We start from the raw sequence: 12042 nt of genomic DNA, 5'->3' as shown, positions 1-12042 counted from the left end.
CAAATGAGCCATCTCAGACTCTGGTCCTTCAGGGCAAGGGACAAAAATTTCTACCTTAATTTGGAAAAACTCATTGGAGGAGGATTCACTGGGGCCTTAATAATGGCCCTCATAGCCACAGAGACAGCCAGGGAAACACAGAGCCTTGCTTAAGGAAGTTGGGCACTACATATGGATGAGGTATGGCCACTGGCCAAGGTGAGTCTGGAGCTGCAGACCTGGCCCCCGAGGAGTATCCCGAAAGAAATCCCCTACCCCAAACCAGGGCTGCCTCACCTGGGCCTCTATTCCCTGCAGCTCTGCTTGCCATAGACGACTCTGTAATGATGCCACAGTCTCATGCAGTTCCGTCAGCTCACATTCAAGGGAGTTCTGTTTTCCTTCCCACCTGGATTTCTCTTTGGGAAGAGGGGAGGTGGTAGAGCGAGGCCCATGATTGAGGGTGGAGGAAAAGAGGGATATAGGGGCAGATGGAAGGTGAGGCACAGAATCAAAGGGGGAGAAGGCCAAGAAGGAGAGAATTACATCCAGTTTCATAGAGACATCACCCATCTTCCAGCTGCTCCTGGTGGTCTAGGCTCCCTGCTGCCTCCAGACTCACGTCTGGATCTGCTGCCCAGTGCGAGCACTTGCCCGACTGCCCTCCCAATACACCTCATCCTGATCACACACAGCTCTCCACCCCTGGGCTCCCAACAGGGTGGAGCTCAATGATGTTGGAAATCGTTGCTGGTCTCCAGTTCTATGGTTTGGAGAGGTTGCTAGAAACTAGGCTCGCTCTGCTGGCTGTCCCCCATTTCTGCAAAAGATACCAGAACCCAGCTCTATGTGTGTGGCTCTCAGGAAGCCCTTTGCGGACACTTTCAAGACCCAGACTCCCTCCCTAAGTTGTCCTCTTCTCTTCTACAATGGAGCTTGGCCCTCAAGACCCTCCGTTTCCTTTCCTTTCCGAGTAGTCCCCACCCTTTCCAGCCCTTGGCTGTGGCAGGGGTACGTTCTCCCCAGATAGCCCCACTTCGCTGTCTCTCAAACAAGCCCATAATCCTTCTGTTGTCAAAGTTTAATAATTTTGAGGACACAGTTGGAGATGATAAAAATAAATAATATGGATAAATGGCAAAAGATACATAATTTTATAATGTTCTCAAATAGCCCTGGCCCTAGGTTGCCAGTTTTTAAACACACAGAGAAAGTGGAAGCCTAGCCAGGAACTTCTCTCAGTTCATCCAATCTGTCCCCCTGAATCCCTTCTTCTAGGATGGCCCACAAAGGCCAAACAAAGCAGAAAACTAGTTCACAGGGTCATCACTCCTTTGGAGATGTCTCTAGGTATCTATTCTCACACTTGTTAGCGAGCAGTGAAGAGTGGCTGCCTGTTCTGGGCTTCTGGTGTTTCCTCTCTCTTCCCTCCAAATCTCCCTGCCTTGAGCTTCTCACCTTCCTGGTTCTGGGAGAGCTTTCTCTGCAGATGCTGTAATTCTGTGCAGACCTGACTTTTCTCTGCCTCTGTATCAGTAAGACGCTGTTCCAGCTTCTGGGCCTGCTCCCTCAGGTCATCCTGGGAAAGGAAGGGCGAAGCTGACCCCCAAGTGCCTCTTCTTCCACAAAGCTATCCCAGCCCCATACCCAAGCTGCCCCCTCCTTCCTCTCAGCCCTTGTGGGGTCTGCCACTGCGGATCTAGTCCCTGATAGCTCCTGGGAGTGATGACAGACTCTGCTCCAACTGGCTGGAGCCTAGAATCACCCTGTGACCCTCTGTGTGCCTTTTGAAATACAACTTGCTGATGTCTTAGCCTGGGGTCCCCCCTCCTTTCCCCAAACTCCTACTTCAAAGATCAGTTCAAGTGTCACTTCTTCCCTCCCTGTGTCCCTCTCCAAGCTGGAATGAACTGTCCCTTCCTCCCATTATCATCATTTGTATCTGTTATTGATCCGATCAATTCTATCAGTTCTATCTTAGAATGCAGTTTGCTTCCTTGGCCTCCTTGAGGGTGGAGAGTTGGTCGTTCTCCTTTCTGTACCATCAGCTCACAGTGGCTGGCATACTCACTTTTTATTGAATGATAGGGTCACCAAGGGGTGGAATTTACGGGACTTTTGGTTCAGTCTTAGGCCCACAATGTTCCTATAAATGGCAACCTGAAATTTCAGCAGTCCCCAATTTGTTGGGTTTTTCTTGGACATCTTGGCACCAAGAATAAATAATTCATGGCTGAGAGGAAAATGATACAAACAATATCCCTCATCTGCGCAGGCTTTTCAAGCTCACAGAGCCCACTCAAATCCCTCACTCACTTAATCCTCACACCCCTGGGGAGCAGACATGATTTGCCCCAGTTAACTAGCGAAGCCCAGGCCCAGGAAACCACATTCTGTGCTCGTGCTTGCCAGGCAGTAAGTGATGGAAGTGGAACTCATCGCAACTTGATCTGGGGAATAAAACAGTTCAAACCGAGTCTCGGGAGGGAAGAGTTCAAGGAAGAAGAGCAGAGAATCGTACCCGAGCCTGCTGGGTCTTCCACAGGTCTTGGTGAAGCTTGTGGAGGGCAGATGCCACGGCCTCAGCTGACAGAGCTGTCAGGAGGGGCCCTCTCTTAAAGAGAATCCTGGCTCCATTCTGGTCTGAAAAAATGAGGAAACACCTCCTGACTTGGCGGCACTATGAAAGGAAACGGCCAAACCTCCCCTGGTACGGCCTTGGCCTTCCCCCATCCCTCCTTTCCCCCAAAGAACCCCTTCTGAGCAGTTCATTTATCATGCACTTTTTTTTAAGTTTATTTATTTTGAGAGAGAGAGAGAGAGAGCACGCGCACGTGTGCAAGCGGGGGAGGGGCAGAGAGGCGGGGAGAGAGAATTCCTGCTGAGAGAGGAAGAGACAGAGAGGTTTCTCCTACAAGTCAGCCCACAGCGCCATGCTGTGCTCAATCCCACTAACCGTGAGACCATGACCTGAGCCAAAGCCAAGAGTCAGATGCTTAACTGACTGAGACACGCAGGTGCTTACATCATCCACTTTCTGCATTCCTATGTGCCAGGAGCTATGGCAGGCACTAGATAATGCTAGCTATCATTTGTTAAGTAAGCATTTAGTAAATGCCTATTTTACTACATAATCTCATTAACTCCTTAGAAAAATCCCCAGAGGTATGTACTTTGAACATCCTCATTTTATTTCATTTTATTTTATTTTATAACTTTATTTATTTTGAGAGATAGAGTGTGAGCAGGGGAGGAGCAGAGAGAGGGAGGGAGACAGAATCCCAAGCAGACTCTGCACAATCTCACGAACCATGAGATCATGACCAGAGCTGAAATCAACAGTCAGGTGCTCAACCAACTGAGCCACCCAGATGCCCCATCCTCATTTTAATGTTTGTTTATTTTTGAGAGAGAGGAAGACAGAGTGTGAGTGGGGGAGGGGCAGAAAGGGAGACACAGAATCCGAAGCAGGCTGCAGGCTCCCAGCTGTCAGCACAGAGCCCGATGTGAGGCTTGAACCCATGAATTGCAAGATCGTGGCCTGAGCCGAAGTCGGACACTTAACCGACTGAGCTACCCAGGCACTGTGACCTCATCCTCATTTTATTTATTTATTTATTTATTATTTTTCCTCATCCTCATTTTAAAGTTTAAAGAAAATCAAGCCCAAAGGATAGGCGACTTGCCCAGGCACACATGTCTATCAAACGGCAGAGTGGTGATTCAAACTCTGATCGAATTAATTCCGGAGTCTGTGACCTTAGCCTTGCTGCAACATTGCCTAAGAAACCACATGCCCCTTCCTTATCCAGGGAGCCAGGCCTGAGTTCTTGGGTGGTCTTACCTGGCTCTGGGCCCCCGACGGAAGCAGAGTCCCCCCCGCCATGCAGCTCAGGCCTGTTCTCACAAGCAGACCCCAGGGCCTGCTGCAGGACAGAACAGAGGCTGGCCAGCTGGGCTTGCGCCTGCTGCCCGGGCTGCTGCTCTGCTGTCAGGGCCGCCAGCTGGTTCTCTGTGCTGCGCAGCCGGAGCTGGACTTGGGCCGCCTTGGTTTCCAGGGCCCACAAGGAAGCTCGCAGCTGCTGCTCTGTTACTCGAGATGCCTCCAGCTCCTCTAGCAGTTGTGCTTCCTGGGCCAGAAAGTCAGCCTCCTTTTCCTTCACCTCCTGCTTTAGTAATTCCACCTGCCAGGAAGGAAGTGTTGTCACTCTGAGCAGGGAGCGGACACCCTCTCGTCAGACCCTCCCGGCCTGACCCCACTCAATCCCTATGCACGTCTTGATTGGCGCTGGGAGGCTCAGCTCCCCAGCAGGCAAGGAGAGCTCTGGAATGAGTGTTACCCTCGATCTGACCTGCAATGTCCACCTACTGACTCCTGACCCACGGGCCTGGGCAACGCAAATGGGTTGTGGCCTGGTCCACCAGGCAGTGATGCCAGATCCCTGCTATCATCAGAGCTCTTCCTGAAACCCTGACACTGAGCCTAAATAAGACCAGTCACAATAATAATGGCTACCACTTATAGAGAGCTTACTGTGTTCCTGACACTTTATACATTCTTATAGTAGTTAAGAATTATCATCCTTGTTTTATGGATGAAGAAACTGATGCTCACACAACCTGGAAGCAGTAGAGCTGGGAGCCAAATCCAGCACTAATGACCAGACCTGGTCCTTCTCTGCCCCAGTCTACCATCTAGCTCTTCCTGGCTCACCCTTCCCATCCCGGTTCTGGCTTTCCTTGGCATCCGAGGTCTGGGGTCCTGCAGTGAGCAGACCAAGTCCCAAAGTTTTCTTGCTGCTGCCTACTTGATCTGCATAATAACCTATTCCACTGCTGTGTCTTGCCAGGCTGACCAAGCGCACTTAGACGTGGCCATGCTTGAACCGGGCCTGTGTGGCTCTGCTCCTTTGGGCGCCACGTTTTGGGCTGTCAGATTCCTCACAGGGGCCATTCTCAACTCTGGGCCAGGTTCCCAAGCCCCCACCCTGCCCAGTTCTGACTTGCCTCTCCTGCCAGGGTGGCTGAAGTCCCAGCACACCCTGTAATATCAAAAAAGAGAACGGCCCTCTTTATGAGAGAATCCTAAACAGTCACCCTCTCTACTCCAGGAGTGGGCTTCCACCAAGGAATGGGGCCCATCACCAGCATGGGAAGTACCTGGGCACTGAGCTCCTTCTGCCCTCCCTGGGCCTCCTGCAAGTCCTGGCGCAGGGAGCTCAGCTCTTGTTGTCGAACAGAGTCCGCTTCTTGTAAAACAAGGAGTCTCTGCTCCTTTTCCACCAGCGACTGAATCAGGCTAAAGAGAGGTCAGAGGTCTAAGGTCATTCTCTCAGGGAATGAAGAACTGACTGTGCTAAACACAGCATTCATAATTAGAGAGAAAAACTAACAATAATTATAGTGAAACAATAAAAGCTAGCATTTATTGAGCACCGACTGAGTACTCCTACATACTTCATGCATATGATACTTGCCTGCAGCTGCACAGTTTATTCTTCTCTGGTAGATTCCGGAAATACCTAAGCAATACCTCAGATTCAACGTGTCCAATTCTGTCCATCCCCTCTGCACCTCCCACCTATGTCCAATCTATGATAACATATAATGGAGTCCAACTCCCTTAACGTCCCTTGAGCCCCTTCCCTCCTCTTCTCCACTACTCTACCCTGGTGCAGCCTTAGTATCTCTCACCCAGACAACCATACCCACCTCTTAAACTATCTTGCTGCCTATAGTTTCATCAACAAGAGGATCTGCTCTTTTTCAAACTTCTGCATCACTGAGACACGCTGCACTTCGCCTGAATGGCCATATCTCACTCCTGATGTTTTTTGCCATCACTACCCCTTCTGATATGTCGTAAACTGGATCGTGTCCATTTCTCTGCTTAAAACCCTTCAGTGGTTTACTACTAAACCTAAAATAAAATGCAAACTTCTGGCCATGGCCCATAAGTCTTGAGTGACATAGACTTTCCAGGTCACACACCGTCTCGTCATTCACTGGGCTCTGGTCATACAGTGCTTCCAGAGTCCCCAACCAAATACCCCGAGTTCTGATCCACCTCCGGGCCATTGTGAGATTTCTACTCCCACCACAGAGCTCTCCCACTCCTTTGCATGGCTGGCTCCAGTTCATCTTCAGCGATCAGTTTGTTTGTTTGTTTGTTTGTTTGTTTATTTATTTATTTATTTAGGGAGAGAGAGAGCACATGCACACATGTGCAAGCAGGGAAGGGGCAGAGCAAGAGAGAGAGAGAGAGAGAGAGAGAGAGAGAGAGAGAGAGAGAGAGAGAGAATCCCAAACAGGCTCCACACCCAACACACAGAGCCCAACATGGCTCGATCTCATAACCTGTGAGATCATGACCTGAGCTGAAATTGAGAGCCAGATGCCCAACTGACTGAGCCACCCAGGCGCCCCCTTGGTGATCAGTTTTAATACAACCTCTGGGGCACCTGGGTGTATCAGTCAGTTAAACAACTCTTGGTTTTGGCTCGGGTCATGATCTCAGATTCATGAGTTCGAGCCCCGCATCGGGCTCTGTGCTGACGGCGCAAAGCCTGCTTGGGATTCTCTCTCTCTGCCCCTCCTCCACTCAAACTGTCTCTGTCTCTCTCAAAAATAAATAAATAAACATAAAAAACAAAATTAAAAGCAATCTCCTTGAGGAAGACCTTCCCTTCCCTAAAATCTTATCTAAAATATATATCCTCAACTCCCATTTCTACTTCAGCATCCTATTTCTTCCCTCCATACCAGGTAACATAATCTGGAATGATTTATCTGGGGGATTATTTTATTGATGTCTTCCCCCACAAAACTATAATTCTACTGGGGCAGGGACCATGCTGTCTTGTTTATCCCTGCATCCCCCACCCCTGGCACAGCATCTGGTATTCACACAAGCATATATATACTAAGTGAATGAAGTGTAAGCTTGAAGACAGGGACCACATCCTCTCCACATGGCTACCTGTATAGTCCAGGGCTGGAGACACAAGAGGCTAGGTTACCTGAGCAAAGAACTGTCCACCTCAACGTGACCACAGCAGCGTGACAGGCTAAAGCCCACTCCACAGCCCATCAAGCCTACCTGGCTTTCTCGCTCTCCAGCTCCTTCTGGATTTGGCTATACTCCTGGGCCTCTCTCAGCTTCTCCTTAATCTCCTGCTCCACCAGCCTCTGGGAGTCATCCTTGGAAGCCAGCTGAGACTTCAAGTCCTCCACCTGGGATGATAAAGGCATGAGGACAAAGGGCGGGTGGCTAGCAGGAGGAGGCTTCTCACTCCGCCTGGGGCTCCGGGGTCCTTCAAGGTTTACCTTAGTTACTGGCCCATGTCCCATGCTCTGGGGCTTCTCCAACCCTTACACACTATTCTTACTGCCCCTCCCCCAGTACCGTTCAGCCTCACCCTCATCCCTTAGCCCCACACCTGCTGTGTAAAGGCAGGTGCAAATTAAAATCTTGCCTGAATGTAACTACCCAAAGGCAAAGTGATGGGAAAGTGTATTGTGATTGTATTTTTAAAAAATAAACAGTCAGAACACCAGCTGATACAGGATTCTGAGAAGGAAAAGCAATCAGAGTAGGAAAAGCAACCTGGTATAAAAAATACCGTATCTCAGGGCGCCTGCGTGGCTCAGTCAGTTAAGCATCCGACTTTGGCCTAGGTCATGCTTTCAGGGTTCTCATGGGTTCGAGTCCAATATCGGGCTCTGTGCTGACAGCTCGGCCTGGAGCCTGCTTTGGATTCTGTGTCTCCCTCTCTCTCTCTCTCTCTCTGCCCCTCCTCTGTTCATGCTCTGTCTCTCTCTCTCTCTCTCTCTCTCATTCTGTCTCTCAAAAATAAATAAACATTAAAAAGTTTTGGAAAAAAAATACTGGATCTCTGGGGAGGGTGGGAAGACCGATGGGCACCGGAGAAAATCTAAGTTCTGTGGTTAACACAGGGAGAGAGGACTATCCTGGGGCTCTGAGGACACATGTGCAGCTCTCAGCCCCGCTCTGTTTTCCCTCCTTCCCAAGCTCAGGCAGCAGGCCAGGGTTCCCCTTTCCTACTGGAGTCACGGGAGAGGCTGGCTACGCTGGGGAAGGGCTGCAGGGCTGGGAGACAGGAGGGGGCACCTGCTCCTGCAGGTCTGTCTTGGCCTGCAGCAGGGCCCTGCACTCTTCTCGGAGACCAGCAAGGTCACCCCTGTCCCGTTGGGCTGCCTGCTCCAGTTCCTGCCGAGCATCCCGGAGCTGGGTCTGCAGCAGCTCGGTGGTCTCCTGCAAAAAGAGAAGACTGTGGTGAGCAGAGGGAAACGCTGGGGCCTGCGTCTTGAAACCCATGTCACATTAACACTGGTTTTTCAACTGGGTTGGCAAAAGCTGAGGCAGGATGCCGCAATCCACGCTGTTTCCACAATGTCACCTCAACCCTCACCTCCCGTTCCCTCCCCTCCCCCACAAAGCCTGCTGGCTCACCCAGGCTTTCTTGGTCAGGGCCCCTCAGTTGGTAGCAGTCCCTCACCCAGACCATTGCAGTGGCCTCCTGTCGCATATCCCTACTTCCACTTCAGGCCACCACCCCCTACATGTGAGCATGTGTGTGCGCACGCACACACACACACACACACTTCTCCACTCAGCAGCTGAAGCATTTCTTAAAATATATATAATAAATCATGTCCTACTCTTCTTTTTAAATACCATCCAACAGTTTCCCACTGCCCTTAGAACAAATTCTAAGCTCCTACCATGGCTGACGAAGGGCTCCCGCTTACCTCTCCACTGGCCCCTGAGCCTGTTGAGCTGGAGCCACAGGGCCTCCTTTCTGCCCTGGCCCTTCCCCGAGCCCTTTTCTGTCTGTGCCACAGCCCTTATGGTGGCTATCTCCTCTGCTTAAACAGTTTTTCAAACAGCTGGCTTCTCTCTTTTTTTAAAGGGCTTTACTGAGGACCACCTGGGTGGCTCAGTCGGTTAAGCGCCCAACTTTGCTCAGGTCATGATCTCACAGTCTGTGAGTTCGAGCCCCGCGTCGGGCTCTGTGCTGACAACTCAGAGCCTGGAGCGTGCTTCGGATTCTGTGTCTCCCTCTCTTTCTGACCCTCGCTTGCTCATGCTCTGTCTCTCTCTCTCTCTCTCAAAAATAAGTAAACGTTAAAAAAATTTAAAAAAATAAAGGACTTTACTAAGATATAGGTCATATACCGTACAATTCACCCATTTAAGCATGCAATTCGATGGTTTTCAGTATATTCACAGAGTTGTACAACTATCACCACAATCCATTTTAGAACATTTTTATCATCCCAGAAAGCAAGACTGTACCCTCCCTAACCCCATCCCTACGTCCAACCACTCATCTGCTCTCTGACTCTGTACACTTGCTTATCCTGGACACTTCCTACAAATGGAATCATACACTGTGTGGCCTCTTGTGACTGGCTTCTTACATGAAGCACAATGCTTTCAGGATTCATCCCTACTGTTACATGTCGTTGGCTCTTTCTAACCTTCATGTCTCAGCTCAAATGTCGCTTTCTCAGTGAACACCCCGACCACCTTGTGCAAAGTGGCCTCCTTTGACTCACTCTCAATGATTTCACCCTATCCATTTCCTTTACGGCACTTATCATAATCTGTAATTGTCTCCTTTATTCTGTGTCTGCTTGTTTTCATCCACTCTATGCGAGTGAATGCGAGCTCGTTGAGGGCAGGGACCGTGTCTGTCATTTCACTGCTGTGCTTCACCTTTATGTTTGTCATGTGACAGCACCTAGCCCAGGACCTGGTGCAAAGAAGCAACAGAGAACTGGCCAATGTTGAAGGAGCACATCAATACCGCCTTTCCTCTCTGCCCAGGACCACCCTCCATACCTGCTCCTTTAACTTCTGAACCTTCATGTCCTGCCTCAGCCGTTCCAGTTGTTGGCTGGCTTCTGCCAGCTCCTTCTGCGTCTGCAGCAGTGTCTCCAGGAGGGACACCCTCTCCTTCTCAGTTTCGAGCTGCATCTGTGGATAGGCAGGAGGGCAAGGGCTTGCTGCATCAGGGGTGACCATGCTCACCCTCTAGGCCACAGACACAGCCCAGCTGCTCAAGGGTTCTTCCAGAATGTGGGGTGGGGGCTGAGGGCCAAAGAAGATCTGGACCCACTGGTTAAGAACCAGGAAGTACAAAGATTGTCACTGGTTTGCAAGCTGACAGGATGTGGTGAACATCAGCCCTCCCTCAGGAAGTGTGGCATACTGTCGGCCCCACAGCTAATAGCGCCGGTCACCCCTTCTCACTAAGCAGCAAAGTGGGCATGTACGTCTCTTCTGGAAGCCCCCCTGCAGCAATACTCCTGGGAGTGGAAAAGGAAGTGGTCGGAGGTAGGGGGATCACAGCTCCCATCTCCCCAGCTTCCCACCTGGCAGAGGGCGCTCTCTGCCTCCGCCCTCTCTTCCTCCCTCTGTGTCCGGATGGCCTCGGTTTCTGCCTGCTGTTCCGTCAGCCTCATTTCCAGCTCCATTTTCTCCCTCTCTAGGCTCTCCAGAGCCTTTCCCAGTTCCTGCTGGTGCCGGGAGCGCTCTTTCTCCTGGTCGTGTGAAGGACTCACGGTTAGAACCCAGTGGGTCAGGACAGGAGGCAAAAGGAGGGCTGGAGCAGAGAAGGTCTCAGCTGGGTGTCCTTGGTACCTCTCTCAGCCTGTCTCCCCATCGACAAAGTGAGGTTGCTAACTCTTGGCTTATCTGTCTCACCAAATTTTATGAGAACCAAATAAGAGTTGTAAAAAATCAAATGAAAAAATACCCAAGAAAGCATTTTCTAAAGTGCAATTGTCCCTAACATAGGCTACAGATATGTTATTTTCAAGCAACCACACCACTTATGGTTGACAGTTGTAACAATGAACTGAGGTGGCAGATTGGTTCTCTGCTGCCCACTCTGCCCTGTCCAAGGTGGTAGAGTTAGCCTCCCAAAAAGTCAGGCTGTGCCTAGCTAGGATGTCTCCTGTTATACAAGGACATGAGGACAGGGCATCCTGGTCCTCCCGGAGGTCAGCCAGTGACCAATGCCTTCCCCAATCCCCCAGACTAACCCGGCACCCTCTCTTAGCTTCTCAGGATAGTTGGTGAAGGGCTCTAGAGCCAGGCTGCCTGGGTTACAGTTTTTATTTAATCCAACACCACTAGTGAGTGACCTGGGTTAATTTCAATCTCATCTCTGTTACTCAGTTTCCTCATCTATAAAAATAGGCATAACAATTTCGGTTGCTTTAAGGACTGAGATAAGTCACGTACAGCACTTTAGATGGTGGAAAGCCATCTTTTATCACCTTTTATCACCTTACTTAACACCTTTTATCATTAGCATTAAGAGAGAAGTTCCCTGCACCTTTCCTTTAAAATATTTACAAGCTCTCAAGGTGCTGGCTGGCTCAATTGGTAGAGCATGCAACTCTCAACCTCAGGGTCGTGAGTTCAAGCCCCATGTTGGGCATGTAGCCTACTAAAAATAAATTAATAAAAATATTTACATATTTTTGCTCGAATTATGCATTCATTTAATGGGAATGCCTCTAGGGTTTCACCCCTTTCCAACATCATCTTGTACAGCTTCCCCCTCATTGGCCACACTGACGTCCTTTCAGGACCTTGAGCACACTACACACTCTCATACCTTTAAGGCCTTTCTTTCCTCATGCTTTCCTGCTCCTTAGAACACCCCTGCCTGCCTCCCACACCATTGTTCCTCACAGCTTAACTAATGCTTCCCCGGAGAGGCCTTCCCAGACCACACACTCGAAACAGTTCTGTTGCTCTTATAACTTGCTGTTATAAGTTGCTATTGCTCTTGCTGTTGCCCCCTTGCTGTTGCTCTTATAACACCCAGTTCTTATTCTTCATGGATCTTCCATAATAACTTACACGCTCACATATTAACTTGTTTAATACTTGTCTTCTCCTTTGAGGTTTTAAGCTCCATAAGGAGAACCACGTCTACTTTGCTCTGCACCGTCCCCTCAACACCCCCCACACAGTAAACACTCAACATTGCACGAATGAATCACATTTCCGTTGCTGGACTG

At 49.9% G+C, this 12042-nt stretch overlaps 1 protein-coding gene across 9 annotated transcripts in view; it reads right to left on the bottom strand.

The window, feature by feature from the left end:
- Positions 1 to 12042, bottom strand: part of CEP250 (centrosomal protein 250) — a 55400-nt gene that overhangs the window by 10101 nt on the left and 33257 nt on the right. For 8 of the 9 annotated variants that reach the window (XM_058685407.1, XM_058685405.1, XM_058685408.1 and 5 more), the window contains 9 exons: positions 10381 to 10548; positions 9848 to 9982; positions 8111 to 8254; positions 7079 to 7212; positions 5140 to 5278; positions 3824 to 4163; positions 2501 to 2622; positions 1438 to 1558; positions 277 to 398 (listed from right to left, as the gene is read on the bottom strand). In XM_058685407.1, the coding sequence (XP_058541390.1) occupies positions 277 to 398; positions 1438 to 1558; positions 2501 to 2622; positions 3824 to 4163; positions 5140 to 5278; positions 7079 to 7212; positions 8111 to 8254; positions 9848 to 9982; positions 10381 to 10548 (1425 nt within the window). The remainder of the gene's footprint in view (positions 1 to 276; positions 399 to 1437; positions 1559 to 2500; positions 2623 to 3823; positions 4164 to 5139; positions 5279 to 7078; positions 7213 to 8110; positions 8255 to 9847; positions 9983 to 10380; positions 10549 to 12042) is intronic. The other variant, XM_058685410.1, reaches the window with a different exon arrangement.

The sequence above is a fragment of the Neofelis nebulosa genome, chromosome 9, assembly GCF_028018385.1.
Source record: "Neofelis nebulosa isolate mNeoNeb1 chromosome 9, mNeoNeb1.pri, whole genome shotgun sequence".
NCBI lineage: Eukaryota > Metazoa > Chordata > Mammalia > Carnivora > Felidae > Neofelis > Neofelis nebulosa.
Note: the sequence above shows the minus strand (reverse complement) of the source record. Positions and strands in the feature narration are given on the sequence as shown.